Raw genomic sequence first — 18,973 nt, forward strand, 5'->3', positions numbered from 1 at the left:
GGTTTTATGAGGACGCCCCATTCTAGTAGTGAAATATTTCTCAGAAGGAAATATGCTAGAAATGTGAAATTTCTTGACTTTTAGTTTTTATTCTTTGTGAATTTTCTAAACCTACACTGGTCATTTTTCTACCTTCCTGCCCTTCACAATAAGCATTTCGTCTCAGGTGGTTAGACATTGCAATTACTTTGAAATGTAGAAACGTTCAAAAATGCTTTATATTAATGAGCACAAGTAATTTTTTGTTTAGTTTAGCTATAATTCAAAAATTTCAACTTTGAAGCTATTTTCGGAAAATTGTAGAATATAAGCCGACTTTCTGACGTTTTTTTCTTCTCAAACACTTTATTTCAATAAATTTTTTGAGTAAAAATTTAATTTCTATACGCACAATACACATTTCTATTACCTTGTAAAATATTTTGGTTCTGTGATTTTCATAAGATTTTTCCAGCTCGCGACATCACTAATTCCATTGTACATCTAAGTTATGTTACAATTAATAGCGTTTACAACTGCATATGACATTATAGATTTTCCTGCATATGGATAAGCACTGTATGCAAAGATACGTTTACCGCAATCAACAAGACGCGAAGCAGATTGTGGAGTGAGTTTAGCTCAGAGACGGAGCGGAGCCTGAAAATCCAGACTCCGATCATCTCTGGGATCTGGACAAGCTACTGGTCAAGCAAATCACGTGACCGCGGCTCAAGCTTGTAAAATCTTTCTCATGATTTCCATGTAGACAAAATGAGCTTAAAAACCAACTTGAGCAAGAATACATGCTCGTGTAGAATCACCTTAACCCTACCAGACTCTGACAAGCTTGGCGGCACTATCTTCAACCTTGCAGGCCTGATAGCGCTTTACCGGACTTAAAAATCTTCTGACAGAATATTCATTTCTGTGAAAGCACACTGATCACAGATTCTTCTGAATTCGCGTGCGGTTTCTTTTTCTTTTAAATTGATATATCGAACAGCTGCTGAATTTGCATAACTTGTATTGCTACAACATCACACAGATATCACAGTAAGTATTTTTTTTAAAAATTTTATCTGATATGTTGCTTTGAATAAAGAGCATCTCTTATTTTAACTTTATATTTATACGTCCTGTTATAGCAGAAACATGTTTATTATTAACATTCATTTAAAGAAGTCGATGCTTCCGTTTATATAAGAATTATGTGCGAAACAGCTTTGCCTATGAAACAATTTTGAGGCACTTGCTGTATGTTTCAACCTAGAAAACCCCGATACCACCTTTAGCCGCTATAGTATTTTCAATATTTCCTCTGCATCTTATTATTTATAGATCAAGGCAATACATGCAAAAACAATGTGTTTCTGAAGTTTCTAATTTTGAGATCTTAAAGTGTTTAAAAATTGTGACACATCGCCACATAAGTTCATGATTGCCAAAATAGTTACTGCCATTGCAAAGTATCATTCTAACAATTTAATATCTACAAAGCGTTTACTGATGTCACAATAAGTTGATAAATCATACATGACAACCTATAGAATTAATTGTTGCATAACAGTCTATAGCAATACATAATAATAAAATGCAATGCATGCATGCAGAACAATCTATATTCTTTATAGCAACCATTGCTACTTGTTATAAAAAAAATCAAAATGAAAATAAAAACGCACTTAAAAAAGTTTTCAACACGTAGGCCTACGTGTCGAAAAGTTTGAGTCATATTGTTATATATTTTGTTTTGTGTGTAATACATGATGTTAAACCTGCTAAGGTTACTTTCTTTGCTTGTCTATGGTTCTAAAATGCAAACTCTCCACCAAAGCTTTAAATATAATAACATGAAAATTTGAAACATTCGAGGTTAAAAAAAGTTTTTTTTTTGGAAGGTTTGAAAAACAAATCGTCAGTCTCTAAAGGAAAAGCACACACATGATTTGCTTGACATTTTTGTCCAATGTGTGCACACACAGATCTATATGCATCGCAATAACGAGTAGTCTGGTAACCAGCTTCCTCCTCCTTGACACGTGACGTTGGTGTAAGCAGAGTTTAAAACCCTTCTGGAATCTTTACATTCGACTTGAAAGGATGAGCTGGGAGTTTGGTGCGATCCGGTCACGCCAACAGCTCGAACCTCGGAGTTAAGACGACTTTCATCGAAGAGACATCCGGACACAGCTGCAATGCAATGAGGACATTAAGTCTGCTCACACGACGACGATTAAGTATAGATAAATGCAGGGATGGAGAAACCATTTTACAAGTAGGTGGGCCCAGAGGTGCAACAGTCAAAGTCAAACCAATTTCTGTCTTAATTTAAATTAATCTTGTGCTAAAAGCATTGTTTAGAAATCAGAATGAACTGAGAAAAACCACGGATGCATATCATGGAAATAAAACTACACTATAAATGAGTTTGACTTACTGATTTCGCAGCTGTCTCCACTGATATACCGGGGGCATGCACAGATACGCGAGCGTCCTCTAGGGAAACAAGTTCCATTGTTCAAACAAGGGTTGTCCATGCAGGGATGGAGTGCTGTTAAAATTTAATAAAAAATGCTTTTCAGGGAAATTTATCGCCAAACAAAAACGCAACTACGCCGTTTTTGGCCATGTAGTTTATTTATAACATTACATTATTATAGAGCACGAACCCAAAGAAAAGTGTCGATGTAAAAAAAATCTTTGCTAAATGTGTCCTCTTTCAAACTAAGGGTTAATAAATTGGTCGTTAGATTTAGTTTTGCGATGAAAACTTATACAAGCTTTCGCACTTTCTTTTTATAGGTTTCTGTTCTAGTCTATTGGAGTTTCTGCGGCTTCTACCAATGTTCAGATAGTATTGAATTTTTGCTACTTGTTTGTTTTTGCGTTTCATGCGGCAACCAAACTTAGATGTGGTTAGTTGCTATACAGAACATGTTATTGCTAATGATTTGCTCACCTAATAACAAAAAAGTAAATTGTTGAGGTCCCAATGAATTCAACATCATTCAACACACAAAGACTGGTGGTTGGTACTTGATGGATTCGGGATTGATGAAATGGATTGGATTCGGCATTTTTTACTGCTTTGTAATGTTCACACCTTTTTCTCTATGCAGTCCACATGCTTTCCGACTGCTTTCATTGCCTTGTCTTCTACCTATCTCTAGTATCGATAATCTTCATCAGTTATCTTGTTCTACGCTTCAGCCTGAATCACATGCACATTAAAGTGCAACCTTCTTTGCTTTAAACCTGTCGGCAATACCCGATGGCAATTACTTCTCTTTTTCGCGGAAGCTAATTTGTAATGCTCAACAAACTTTAATTTATTTATCACTTTTCCACCCATCAAAATCCCAAGCTGGAACCAAATGTCTTGGTAAATTCTGCACAATGTCACATAGATATCTTCAATTGTGGGTTCTTGCTTCAAACTTTGCCCATATCAAACTATTCTGTGTTTTAAAATGTGACATATATCATTTCGTACTCAAATTTAGTAATAGCCTACTGTACTTGAGTGAAAGCGGCACTTAGCAGTAAATGAATAATGACAAATATAGCCGTGTTTTTTTGTCTGGACATAAGATTCAGGCCGATTTTAAAGTTATACTATGTTTCTAAAAATAGAAAATCTTGAAATTAATTTCTTCTTTTTAAACAAAATATTTTCTTACCATGTTGGCAAATATAGAACAGGGCCGAACTGCAGCCTACGTTGTGCCACATCCCGTCGAAAGTCAGGATCGCTCCACACGGTTCACCAAAACTCCGTGGTTGGCCGTTGCCCCAGTTTTGATAAGCACCTTGGTTGGGCAATGGCACTCTAGACCCATCGACCCATCGCCAGTCGCGCTGGTTGAGCCGATCCATGCCGATCATGTAGAAAGGCCGGTTTCCTATAGTACTGAAACTGGATATTTTGGCAAACAACTCCCGCTGCACTGATGACGTCTTGATAACAGCGAGGTTCCCCCCCAACGACTGGCAATATGCTTTTGCGTCATCATAATTTGCTGGAGTTTGGACAAACGTATAAATGTTGCGTCTGATTTCTAAGGAAACAAAAAAATGTTGGTTAAATCTTAAATAGGAGAGAGAGATAGTTTATTCGCCTTTCAATATTGTAGGTGAATCACAGAATGAGAAAAAATGCAATAAGCCAAGAAGCACCAACAAACTTTGCGCTTTCCAGTCAAAGCTTTTCTTGTATAAAAACACACAAAGTTTTAAACGTAAAATAAACAGTGAAATAATAAATAAATTGTATAGATTAACATTAAAACAACGTATAGCCTAAGAGATACAAACAGTGATGTGAAGCTAGATTGCTTAGCAGATACAAATGATTTAATATGAACGAAACAATAGAATACACTGCAATGGATTTATTTTAGGGTTGTTTAAACAGGTAAATTAGTTTTATCCAGAATTTATCAAAATATTTTTGTAAAGCTTTTTGAATACTTCAATTGGCCTGTTTCTTATTGATTGCTCTATTTCACTCCAGAGCTTAGTTGCTCTGTGTGTTAGTTAGTAAGACAGGAATTACTCTAAGAGTTGTTTAAAAACCTCCCATACACATCAGAACAAGGCATAGTTTCTACAAACTGTCTTTCCAGATGGTTTGACAACTTGTTTCATGTATGTCTTTTGAAAGTTTGACTCCTAAAGCCTTACCAATGCTTCCATTTATTTTATCAGCCAGCGTAAAATATGCTTCTATTAATAAAATATTTTGAACCTATTTGTTCATGATTGCACTTGGCGTCATTTCTACATGATCGTGTTTGCACTGTTTCTTCACTACAAGAACTTCCTCGCGCGCCGCAAGATCTACTCCTGGTTTGCTGACCAATTCCGCAAGTTACCGAACAACTTCCCCATCTGCCCCAATTTCCCAAGGTTTCTGTTGAAGAAACAAAATGGCCGCAATGAGTGTGACAAAATAATTTCACTGCTTTATTTTGTAAGTCAATACTACGAGTTCTATCAGCCAACAGAGGTGGTTCTCATACAAGCCACAGGTCAACAAAGTTAGCTTATTCGGCTCTTAATGCTAATCGAAAGTCTACAAAATAGTCTACTCACGTTAAAATGTTTTAATTATCATCTAAATCTTTGAGAAATGAGTTTCATTATCTAGTTTAATGTTAAAAAATGCCAACACTTTTTGCCAGTCAGCTACAAACAAATTAAAAAAATCTACGAAAAGAAACTCACAAAAAATAAGAAACAGTTGAAATGTTATTAGTAAATAAATCAGTCAGGTTCTGAAACTTCTATAATTATTTGATAAAGCTTTCGCCATCGTAAAGATGGCTTCTTTAGTATCTGAAAAAGCATAAGCAAGGTACCGTACAGTAAAACACAAAAATTAATTAGTCAAAGAAATCTACTGTGAAAACCATTTCAAATAACAACTTCTTTAACAGTTGCAAAACTGCACAGTGTAACTTAGTAATCGCCTTTTCCAATTAGTTTTTTTCATTTTTGATCATACTGTGATATGGTTTTTTTAATTTTCCATTCTTTGTTACCTATTTCTGACGCATTGACTGAGGTCAGTATTTCAAAGAAGATACCAAACCAAAAATGGTAAAGCCGTGCGGCGTGCATGTCAAGTCATTTCCAAATAAAACTTCCAGTACCGGTTATATAATCGAAGACATTAATAAAAACCTATTTCCTCTTGTACATTCGGTTATGGCTGATACAACCACAGGTAATATTGAAAAAAGGTGTTGAGAAGCGAGTAGAATCTTTTGTGTGCGAAATTGATCACAAAGTTCATACGCTCGAATGTCTCTTCCACGTGAATGAGATTAATTATCCATGCAAAAACCTTTCTGGAAAGCAAAGTAAAAGACATTCATACCTAAAAAGATAGTGCTTTGAACAGAACTGAAAAGCTACCTAAATCTAAGCCTAGCGATATAAAATCTCACCATGACCTTAAAGTATATAATATGAAAACAAAAGCTGCCAATCATTTGAAAGACAAGACCTTGTGGCATTCCGAGCATTAGGAAGCAAAATAATTTTTTCAACGCTTGTCAAGAGTAGTCTTTTTCCAGTATTAAGTGCGGTTAAATCAGCCATAAACGAATATACACAAGAAAGTATTTTGATTATAGCCTACAGATAGGGTTAAGGCACTTGAAGAATTAACTCATTGTATAATAGGTCCTGGACGTTACTGCTTAATAGGTCCTTCAAGGATTAATGTCAAAGGTGTGAAAGAAAAGCTTGGATGTTTGGCGACATCATCAGAGCAGGTTACTAAAAAAGCCATTACCGTTGTTGATTATAACTGGAGTGGAGGTGACAAATACCAAAGGCACATTTTCGAAGTATTGCTTCATGTAGACTCTTTATTGACAGACATATTGCAATTGCTTGAAATAGCAAGATTTTAGCACTGACAACAATGTTTTTCGTTTTATGTCTGTCAATAAAGAGCTATTGATGTAACGCTAATTCATCTAACTTTGGAAAATTAAATGTTTATTGACACTAAGTATTATTATTTCACATTTTTATGTGCTTGTTTTTGCAATTAAAGTAAAGAAACATGTTTTGTGCTTGTTTATAATAGGTCCTTACCTTCAGGGGCAGGACCGATTATACGTTCTTCAAAAAAGCTTGTATAAGCTTTTACCTTGCAAAAATTAATTTGATTGTCAAGATATTTACACAGTCAATTAACATTGTCCTTGGCCTTCTTCTTTAAAAATGTTGTCTTATTTTGATACAAGTTGAAGAAATGAGAGCAAAGAAAAAAAATGTCTAATCAGTCCTGCATCTCCCCTACTACAAAAAAATAGTAAAATTGAGAATTTTGCTTATAAATATTTTTCAAGTAGTTCTAGAATAAAAAGTGTTCTTAGAGCAGATATAAACATGCCACTTCTGCAGCTTTTGATGTAACGTTCATCATTCTATCTTCAATGGTTTTCGAAATATGACAATTTTTAGAAAAATGGGTACTGGTAACCAAAGAAACGCCCAGCGCGACCGTGTGACGTCATTATTTTCAATTTTTGTTTCACATTTATGTTTTTTATAGTCTACTACAACTTTTAGGAAAGTTAAAAGATCCTAGGCCTATCTCAAAAAATACATTTTTACTCCATTTTCTGCACAGCCTATTGCATAGTTTCCTAGCATCAACAGAACTTAATTCAAAGATTGGCTTTTTCTAAATGTTCAAGACAAAATTTTTTCTATTACGTTTCGTTATTACACCGATGATTTTGATGTTCCAGCTCATTCAGAATTTTTGGGAGTCAATTGGTTGGTTTGCTGTAGCGGAGAAGTGTAATGTCGATCCTCCAGTGTACAAGTAGTCTTGGTCACATGATCTTTGCTCCAAACCAGCACAGGACCAAACCTTGTCATCTGTCGCTTCTTTTATCTCTTCTGTCTCAAACATAGTCTCCTGTTCTACCCAATAGTATCTTTCCTTGGTTCCCCAACACTTCCGGCTGCTCTTCAATCATACAACTTAAAACGATGGAAATTGGGCTTCATGCCAAGCACCGATATGGTATTACGTCATAAATGTTGTAGAAGTTTTGCCACATTATGACTCGCACAGTGATTGCCAATATAGTTGTAAGTCAGATTAGTCGGTTAAATGCTATTTTTTAGACGGAAATGAAAAAAGCCCATTTTTTCTAAATAACTTGTTTTCTGTTGCAGTTAGCGCTTAACAATGTATTGAAAGTAGATAGAAAACCGACACTTCCTGGTATTTTGCTACAAATTTCATCTCTCTATCTTTTATCTTTCACAAGATACGGCCAAAATTGCATAAATCTGCTAGGTGGCACCTCAAGATGACTTCATAATGAAAAAATAACTTATTTTTTTAAATTCAGCTTAAAAATCCATTCAGAATATGACCTAAGATTATTTTTCTTGAAAGGTCGCCCAAAAATGGGAAACTCTAATCTGCATGTTGTTGGTAGCGTTGACAAGAAGGTTCAGGGGTACTTTTGCATCCGGGCCCGGAATGCTTTCAGGTGCTCGTAACCTTTCTCAGGCCCTGGAAAGTTGAAAAGTTGAAGAAACCCCTAAAATCATTCCGAATTCATTGAAAACAGTGCGTTTTATTTAGATGTGTCTTGGTTTGGGGCAGAAAAATCTCATTGGTAATGGGCCCAAATTATTCACTTCAAAGATCGAGGCATAGCCCAGCCACCTTTAGAGTGGCAACTAACTCCTAACTCCCCTAGTTCTTGGCATAGTAGGGGCCTACTCACGTGTAGTTGACGGTGCATCGGTTGTAGTTGTCTCTGGAAGTCTATTTGTCACTTGTTCTACCTGCTCAAACAGATTGTTGAGTCTGGTCGTGATATTCTTCATGAATTCTAAAACGGTTTTCAAATTGATATTTTCGTGTGACCTTGTTGAAGTCCAGGAGAATAGATAACTGGTTAACAAGTAAAAACAACCTTCAAACAATATCTCAAAAATTAATTTATGACATTTTTTGTGTTTTTTAAAAGCTTTTTATTTTCTACGAGATAATTTGTGAAAAATTTTTTTTGGAATCAAAAAACGGGCTTTCACCATCAAAGTCTACTTGATCTATACTAGTCCTATTAATAATATACACGAGTTGGCAATAATAGCTAATTATGTTGGCAATAATAGCTAATCACCTTTTTAATTTTTCAAATTTATAAGTAAACCTTGATTTGATAAAATCCAAGCAAAGATGTTAATCGTAAGAGTGTATAGTAATCGAAAAAATTTTCATTTAATTTAAGGTTGTGTTTAGGCTATATGTAACAGTAACATAGGTAGCCCTCGTGGGATAAAATTAGACTGAAATGTTTAGTTTAGGAAAACAATACTTTTAAAACTAACAAATCTTAATTACTGTATGTGAAAAAAATTTAATTGTGTGATAAAATTAACATTTCAAAACAATAAAATCAGAAACTTACCGCCAACCACTTTCGTAACAATTTGTTGTATTTGTTCTTTCTTGCATTCATCGAGAGGCTTAACACCACCATGTTCACTTCTTGACTTAACTATTGTCACTGTTTCACCCTCACATTTCGGTGGTCCAGACTCTTTATCAGGATTGTAGGTTCTGCAAACAGTCACCAGCTCTCCATAGCTGTCATCAACTGACAGACAAAGTGTAAGAGCCAAAGTCAAAGCAACGTATTTCATGAACATGTTCATTTTGAGCCTTTAAATGTTTGTTTTGTCAAAATTTAAGCTTGTCAAAGTGTATAGTCTCGAGCTGTCCTGCAATAATTTTAATTATGACGTAGCTAGTTAAGAGACAACTGATTTTGAAAATGAGCTATTTGATTGATTTATAACGAAATATAACAGCAGTTTAATCAAGTAGAAACCCGTACATAATTTGCGTCATATCCGTTGGAATGCACAAGGGCAGCCTCTTATGATGATGAACACGATCGGGTATAGCTTGCTCTTGTTTCTTATACAGTTAACAAGTTATGACATTATAAAATGTAAATTTCACTGATAAAAGTGAAAACAAAATTATGTGCATTATAGCCTAATAGCCTACGCCTGTTTTTTTTCCAGCATTTGCTTAGAGGTTTTCGGTTTCGGACTTTGATTTACAACAAGACAAATCGAAAACCGTACTGTGAACTTTTTGTAGTGCGGTGCGGGTGCAGTGTGACATCAGATTTTTTGCAGTGCAGTGTGCAGGCAGACATTTGCAGCGCGGTGCGAGCATCGGTCAGATTTTTCTTACTCGTGACATCACTAATTCCTTCATGCATCTAAGTTATTTTGTAATTAACAGCGTTTGGAATTGCATAAAAATGACACTACAAATTCGATACGAATAACTGATATATGTGATTCTCCAATATGTTGATAAACACCGGATGCAGAGATACATTTTACCACAAACAACAGGACGCGAAGTGGATGCTGATGTAAATTTTGCCCCAAACAACAGGATGGGAAACAGATGCGGAGTGAGTTCAGCTCAGAGGCGAACCGGAGCCTGAAAATCCAGACTCCGATCATCTCTCGTCTCTAGACAACCTGCTGGTCAAGCACGTAAAATCTTTTTCGAGATTTCAGTGTGGACAAAATAAGCTTAAAAACCTACGAGACGTGTTCGTGTAGACGCACCTTAACCCTAAGAGGTCGATCAACATAGCAACTGTTTTTTGTCTTGTTTTTTTTTTTATTACTCATATAAATTGTTAAAAAATATTCACTAGCCTATTTTTTTTCTTCTAAATTTATAAAAAATTTTACTGAGGTGTTGCGACCGTGCCATATTTTAAACTGATTGTCCTGTTTTGGTATCATGCACGTTATAACGTCCGCGTTTAGTCGTTTTTTCCTTTTTCTAGACCTCTGCTATGTTTGTCATATATTCTTTTTTTTCTTTGTGATAGTCAGAAATAAAAACAAACTGAACTGGGAAACTTTCTGATGGAACATTTGTTTCTGTGAAGGCAGCGATCACAGATTCTTCTGAATTCGCGTGAGGTTTCTTCTTGTTTTAATTGACACATCCAAACAACTGAATTTGCATAACTGGTATCTTACAACATCATACAGATATCACATTATGTAATTCTTTTTTAAATTTTATCTGATATGTTGCTTTGGGCATCGCTTATTTTAACTTTGTATTTATAAGTTCTGTTGTAACAGAAAAATGTGTTTTTATTAATATTAATTTAGAGAAATCGATGCTTCTGTTTATATAAAAATAATGTACGAAACAGTTTTTTGCCTATGAAACAATTTTGAGGCACTTTTATTTCAACCTGGAAAACCCCGGTACCACTTTTCGTTGCTATAGCATTTTCAATATTTCCTCTGCATCTTATTATTTATAGCTTAAGGCAGTACATGCACCAACAATGTGTTTCTAAAGTTGTTAATTTTGAAATGTAAAAGTGTTTAAAAAAGTTACACTTCGCCACATAAGCTCATGCTTGCCAAAATAGCTACTACCATTGCAAAGTATCATTCTAACAATTCAATATCTACAAAGCGTTTACTGATGTCACAATAAGTTGGTTAATCATGCATTACAATCTATAACATTAATTTTAGCATAACAGTCTATAGCAATACATAACAGTAAAATGCAATGCATACATGCAGAGCAGTCTATAGCAACCATTGCTACTTGTTACAAAAAACTTGCAATGACATAACACGAAAATAAAAATGCACGTTATAGCAAAATTATTAAACCGATAATTGCATTCAACAATTTATTAAATACTTGTTATTATCATCATTGTAACATTTTATTTGCTATCATTTTTATTAACGTAATTAGCAATAAAGGCAATTACTGTTTGACAGTATCTGGTAATGATTCCATTAAACAGTCAATAATATACTGTGCATCAACCTGAATTTTCATTGTTATTAATTAAAGCAGACATAACAACAATTAAAGATGTGCATACGCGGAAAACATTCGCTATTTTATTTTTATAATGTTACATATTGTGTTGTTACTGAGTTATGTCTGTTTATGGTTTCAAAAAGTAACTTTTCTAGCTAAACTGTAGTAATTAAAGTGGTAGGTGTTCAATTTCCCGTGTAGTCATTACTAGTTAGCGCGTAAATATTTTTGTCGATTACTTCGCATAGAGTGTATTAATACCGTGTGAATGCTAGCATATTTTCCTTGGCATTTTTAGTTCAGTGGCTTCATCTTGTGCCTGATGTTTGTAAGAACAATAGTTCGACGCCCATGGAAGTCAATTTTTTTTCTTTAAATTAATTTTTGTGGTCCACAAGAGCTTTTCAAAAAAGGTAGGCCCTTTGTAAGCTTATTTTTTATTATGATTGCAGAATCAAACAACACACAGTAGGTCTTTGAATTAGGGCAGCATAATTAAATCGGCTGCACAACCTAAGCCCATTAAAAGTAGGGGGGTTATACCAAACGTTTCACTCTAACCTCCTCAAAATATGCAGACACATGTATAAACACCAAACATCTTATTCCAAAAACGTTTGCCCCCTTGAACATGAGGGTTGAAAATTTTAGACATTTGAAAAAATGTATTGGTAGAAACAGTTACAGCGCGCGGTAACCAGTAACGGCTGCACTTACAGAAATATGCAAATGAGACAGAAAGTTTGTGAGAAAAAAGTTCGCGGCCGGGCCTGCGTCAGTGGTTCACAGCCTCTACAAGTATGCAAAACTTCAGGGTTGAGCTCTTACGAAAGCTTTCCCAGTCCGAGATTAAATATTCAATCAATCGTAATTACTAGGGCGATTCTTTTGTAACCTAAAAAATTCAAAAAGTGCTTTATTTTTACGAAAAAGTAACCAAAAAGCAACTTTATTCAACAAAAACAAGAAAGCGAAAGAAAAAGCAGCAATTTAACATAAAAAAAAAACATTTAAATTAGCTTCAATTTATGCTCAAATTATAGTTGCACATTCAAATTACAGATATACATATTGTAATGTTTTACATTCTCTGGCAGAGTTTCTGTCAATCAAACACTTTAGCTGTTGCAAGGAAAACAAGTGGTTAAATATAATTCACACAATTTGTTTCATCGAAAAAAGTTCTTTACGAGTTTTCGGGAATACACGCGATACGAACAAGCATGGGCTCGTGCAAACCTAAAATCCGTACCTTAGTATAGAACATATATATGATAATTCGATAGTACGTGAAACTTTCGATGTCAAGTTTTCTATTGTTATTAAGTAAATTCAGAAGTATGAATTTAATTTCCCGGCCTTTCGCATAAAGCATAGTAGCGTGCTATGCTACCTGGAGGATCCTTGCAATAAGTGTCGTAGCTGAGCGAGTCTGAACCCATGACCGCACAATCCCTTGCATTGTCACTACTTGGTTCTCCAGTTACCCAAAACCTCTCAGAGTCAGCAACAAGATCGCCATTGATCCATCTCCACGTTCCCTCTACGTCGATATCATTCATTCCAATCCAAATAAATGATTTGGGATTGAAAGCAATTATGACAATCCTGAAAAACAATGAATAAAATTTTAAAAACTATTTATTTGCCATGTTATCTAAAACAAGAGTATGCTACAATTTTTTTTTATTTTTTATTTCATTAATAAATTAGATTGTATAACTTATGTTTATTATTAAGTCTTATATAATATTATTATATTATTTTATTGTATTCATTAGATTTATATGAATTTATATTTATTATTAGATTTAAAAAATAAATACTATTTATACTAGAAAATGTGCTCAATGTCAAGCAAAAAGCCAAGCAGAGCGAATTCAGGACCCTTCTGATGATCCCCTTTTAGGGTGAAACAGGCTGTAGAGTAGCGATTTTAGAGAGTAATAACTATATTATTAAATTTATATAATATTATTATATTATTATATTATATTTATTAGATTTAATTGTATGACTGATAATTAAATCTAATATGACAGAATTGATCTTGGCGAAGCTTTGAAAACAGCTAACTTTAAATAATTATTTACATGTTTTGAAACCAATGTAGACTACATCATACACTATTGAGCAGTTCAAAACGATATTTTTTCATGAAGTATGTAATAAAAAATCAAATGAAATCGAGAAGACATAAGAAAATAACATACAAAGAAAATAGCTTTTCTTTCGACACGCAACCAAGTACATTAAAATAATTTTGCAACACCAAGAAGAAACATCATTCGCAAACACTCCTGTCATTGAAGTACACAAATTACTCATTTTGGCGATTGAGTTACAAGATGACGTTTTTATTGCCTAAACTAATGTTACTATAATGCCATAAATCTTGCAAATATTACTTGTAGTCTCACCTTCTATTGCGCATATTTCGAATACTGGAAAATGCCAAATCCGATCCCATTCTTTGACAAATTCGTCTGCTTTCTTCATAGTCTTGAGTGGTTGTTGATAGCTTGAACTGATGCCCATTAGACACTTCAATCCAACCATCATTTAGTCTTCGAAAATCATTCACCAATGCTAAAATATAAGTTGTATTCTATAATGAGATTTCAATGGTAGCGTAGAGATGAGCTGCTTGGTAGAAACCTTAAACTGTTGGAAGGACGTTGGCTCGATACTTATAGGAAGTAAGCGGCGTGAAAACACACATTGGCTCCTTGTAGTCACATGTGCATAATCTAAATTTTTAATTGCGGCCATAAGCCTGGGTTAGTTGATTATGGAAAAAAAGTACTGAGAATTACATCAAGTTGGTTTTGAAAACATATTACTGGGAATGACATCAAGCATCGACCATGATGTCATTCCCAGTAATTTAAACATTTAAAATGTTTTTAGATTTCGTATTGATTACAAAACGTTGATACTGTGTGTTTATAAGTACTTAATACTAGAGAGACTCCACAAATTCATTATCCAGAAAGATCTATTCTATGAGATTAACTTTGACCTTACGCATTTTCACGCTTGATAGTTGTAAGCATAATGAAGACTATAAGTTGGCAGTTGTAATATGTTTAATAACAATCATGTTTCATTTTGCTCCCATTCTATCAACATAAAGTACACTGTGATAACAGATACGATACAACAGAAACCAGCTAATTGACATATAGTCTTCGAGTCAGCTGCTCTCTTTATTTTGGCATGGCATGTCTTGTGTCTTGCTAGAACATAGCCTGGTGCTCAGAAGCAGTTTCGAACCCACGTCCTTATAAAGTAGTGCGGACGTTTTCACCACTCGGCCGCGCAGTCGACATACTTTTGTTAAGTTTGTCTTGCTATGAAAAACTAAAAAAGCCATTGCAGTTAATTCAAGCCGAGTTTTTTCATGACACAGCTATTTTTTGTTAACATAGTAAACTACAGTACGGTAATATTATATTTCCAAAGCAAAAGCAGAGTAATTTGCAACCGTCATTTTCGATAAAGTGTATTTTTTACCACAGGGTTTGCGCGGGCATGTCTATCAAGACAAAGTTGAGTTGATTTTGCATTGCTATAACTAACAATAATAGTAATGTTAGGGTTTTTTCGGTCTACAATTGCTTAGGTCATTGTTAACAACAGGGCTCATTTATAATTTGTATTATGTTTAGGATGTCATCACATTATTACCCAAATTATTCTCACTGCGTTGTGCAAGAAAGAACACAATCGGTACCGTTTTTAAAGTCTTCGGTGTGACCTGACCTGGAATCGATTTTAGATCTACTAGCATCAGAGCCGAAGATGGTAAATATTTGGCCACTGAGCTGGTAACAGACGTCATTTTCATTTGTTGACTGGTACTTGCCCCCCCTGTGGCAAGACGAGCAGTTACAGTAATTGTCGCCGAAGCACTAACAGCAGGTTTCTTTGATGAGTTGTTGAAAAAATTCTCTGCATGACATGTAAGTCTGAGAGGTTTGCACTGACCTCTTGAGCACAGCAACCCCAGCCTTGTTAATGCCTCTCAAAAATAACTATTAAATGATAGTTAAATTCGTGTTTTTATCCGTAATGGACTGTCTTACACTTACCCAAGTTTTATTGAATTAACTAACCAATTTTTGTAGGTATCTAAACAGCTACATTATTATAAAAGGGCACAACGCACATAACACACCAACTAAAGAAGATTGCAACCATTTGGTCCAGTTAAAAAATTACTTCATCTGTGCAAGAAACATTCCACAACAGACGTAAAGACACCCGATTGTGCTAGCTGAGCTCAAGATTATAACCACGCTCATATAAAGGCATAATTGTAGTGATTCATGCGAAATAGAACATCGCCCATTTAAAAATCGCACGGACAAACACTTCAATGCTTCCTACGTCACATGCCATCTGCCTTGTGACATTAACTTTTTAACTACAAGCTTTCTTTCGGTATTATGACAAGTCAAATCTTATCTTTTTTCTCACAACAGCCTACGATTATTAACAATTTTTCTATCCCATGCTACTTTCCATCTACCTCATGTTTGATTTTTTTATTTGATCCATTAAGCGTACTAACTAAAGCAGATTAATGATAAACGCTAAGAACACATATCCTATTTCATCCTAACAAGTTGTAACAATACGTAGGTATTGTTACAGCTTGCACCTTGTATTGAAACACCTTGTACTTAATCTTGTACTTAGTCTTTTACCTTGATTTAAAACATTGTGTGTAAATCGATTTGGATTTCCATGAACTATGAAATGCTTTTAAGTAAGTAGCTACGTCTATAAAAATTATCTTTATTTGCTTTCAAATATACAATCGGTTGAGAAAACATGACAAGATTATTTTTTTTAAAAAACTTGTAGCAAAACTGAAACTAAAATGAATTAGATGGAAAAATAGAAATATAGCGGCCTGACAATACCATCTCATAATCATAAACAAACCTCTACAAATAGGGACATCATGTGACCAAGTACCATCTCTGCTGCAAGTAACCCTTTCTTCTCCAATCAGTCGATAAGTATCCCAGCAACTGTAAATAACGGAATCTCTCAACCCAGCCATACTTCCAACGAAGCTTCGACTGATCGATCCAAATCTTGGATAGTCAGGGATGGGACATTCGACAACTGAAAAGCAACATGAGGAAAATAGAAAACAACTCTCTAAAACTCAAATTAGGCTATAAGATAATATCTTCACAATAGATTAACATGAAACCGTGATCACACAAATCATAACCGGATTCATCCAAAGGCTTTTTAACACTACAACTGCGGTTGGAGTCATTTTGTCCTATAGCATTTAATGTTTGCCATGTCAATTGGCTTCTTCACAAACTTCTAGTGTAAACAAAAAATGCAACATAGGCGTTTGCAATAGCGTTTGCAATTGCATATGACACTACAAATTCGATACGAATAACTGATATATGTGATTCTCCAATATATTGATAAACACCGGATGCTGAGATACATTTTACCACAAAAAACAGGACGCGAAGTGGATGCTGATGTAAATTTTGCCCCAAACAACAGGATGGGAAACGGATGCGGAGTGAGTTCAGCTCAGAGGCGGAGCGGAGCCTGAAAATCCAGACTCCGATCATCTCTGGTCTCTAGACAACCTGCTGGTCAAGCACGTAAAATCTTCTTCGAGATTTCAGTGTGAACAAAATAAGCTTAAAAACCTACGAGACTTGCTAGTGTAGACGCACCTTAACCCTGCGAGGTCGATCAACATAGCAACTGTCTTTTTGTCTTGTTTTTTTTTTTTTTATTACTCATATAAATTGTTAAAAAAAATTCACTAGCCTATTTTTTTTCTTCTAAATTTGTAAAAATTTTTACTGAGGTGTTAAACTGATTGTCCTGTTTTGGTATCATGCACGTTATAACGTCCGCGTTTAGTCGTTTCTTCTTTTTTCTAGACCTCTGCTATGTTTGTCATATATTCTTTTTTTTCTTTGTGATAGTCAGAAATAAAAACAAACTGAACTGAACTGGGAAACTTTCTGATGGAATATTTGTTTCTGTGAAGGCAGCGATCACAGATTCTTCTGAATTCGCGTGAGATTTCTTCTTGTTTTAAATTGACACATCCAAACAACTGAATTTGCATAACTGGTATCTTACAACATCATACAGATATCACATTATGTAATTCTTTTTTAAATTTTATCTGATATGTTGCTTTGGGCATCGCTTATTTTAACTTTGTATTTATAAGTTCTGTTGTAACAGAAAAATGTGTTTTTATTAATATTAATTTAGAGAAATCGATGCTTCTGTTTATATAAAAATAATGTACGAAACAGTTTTTTGCCTATGAAACAATTTTGAGGCACTTTTATTTCAACCTGGAAAACCCCGGTACCACTTTTCGTTGCTATAGCATTTTCAATATTTCCTCTGCATCTTATTATTTATAGCAACACTTTGCTCCTCAAAGGGAGGCCAGATTTGGCCCCCCCTCATATTTCCTTTGATTATTTGAAGCACAGTAACGCCATGCACTTGGTTTTTCTTGACTTTTCCTAAAATTGCCAGGCGGATCTGATGATATTAAATTTGATGCTAAAAGTTGTGTAGTTTTCTTGTAAATTCAAGATTTTGGTGAATTTTTGCTATTTCTAGCTCACTTCCAGCAAAGCGTGAAATGGATTACATTGCGATAACAAGCCATAAGCTCATAATTGCTTCGTGCATCGATATGCGCGAGCAGAGAGAAACATCCTCTTGGTTTCCTTTGTTTGGTTTGACCTCAATAATACAAAGCGCGTTATTTCTTATGCCACAAAAGAAAAGCCAGTGATCACAAAGCTGTTAATTAGAAACAATAATAGCAAACGTTTTTTGCGTTATCAGCTCTACAAAGAAGAATAACAATCCACGATCAAAATAGTAGGCTATGTAGGCCACAAACTATTCAAAACAGTTGTTTCAAGCAGATAATATTCATTGACGAATAAAAAACGTTACAATAAGAAATCTTCTCTTGGGTAAATGCACGAAAACCTGGTTTCGAAATAAACGTTCTATGGAAATGCTCTCATTGACAAAACTTGCAATTGAGGAAATGTATCACTGCAAATGCTTTTGGGAGAGGCCGAAGAAATGGCGTTTTTGCAAACAGTAATTGTGAGATACATTCAAAATTATGAGATAGGCTCCATTTACACGTAGCAGCTAACTCGATGGCTACAATATGTCCCTTCCCTGCTTTATGTCGCCTACTTGTTGTTATGTCCTGCATTTTTGTTTCACAGTGCACTGTGTGTTGTTCCAAAGAGCGCAAAATGAAGATGATAATGCCTCATCTACATTACTAAATATTTTGTAATGTAGAAGAGGCATAAAGCTAGGCGTCACATCAGACAAACAACAAATCAGCTTTTTTCATCATTGATTCAACATCTGAATACGTTGCGCCAATGTATAAGAGGCCGGCTATTGTGAAGACCCGCCATTTATAAACGATCCGATTATACCAAAAGTGGGACAAATTAGTGGATCAAAGAATGAATAAACAATGCTGAGAAAACTAAATCTAAGTGATGAACAATACCGATGTCTTCATTTATCTTTGAA

General features: G+C 34.8%; 1 protein-coding gene across 1 annotated transcript in view; it reads right to left on the bottom strand.

Moving 5' to 3' along the window:
• The window catches only part of LOC145775078 (uncharacterized), a 111,070-nt gene that overhangs the window by 46,944 nt on the left and 45,153 nt on the right, over positions 1–18,973 (bottom strand). The window contains exons 26-28 of the mRNA XM_082586313.1: positions 4,730–4,894; positions 3,663–4,040; positions 2,420–2,533 (exon numbers count right to left, since the gene is read on the bottom strand). Of these exons, the coding sequence (XP_082442439.1) occupies positions 2,420–2,533; positions 3,663–4,040; positions 4,730–4,894 (657 nt within the window). The remainder of the gene's footprint in view (positions 1–2,419; positions 2,534–3,662; positions 4,041–4,729; positions 4,895–18,973) is intronic.

Source organism: Aplidium turbinatum, chromosome 1 (genome assembly GCF_918807975.1).
Source record: "Aplidium turbinatum chromosome 1, kaAplTurb1.1, whole genome shotgun sequence".
NCBI lineage: Eukaryota > Metazoa > Chordata > Ascidiacea > Aplousobranchia > Polyclinidae > Aplidium > Aplidium turbinatum.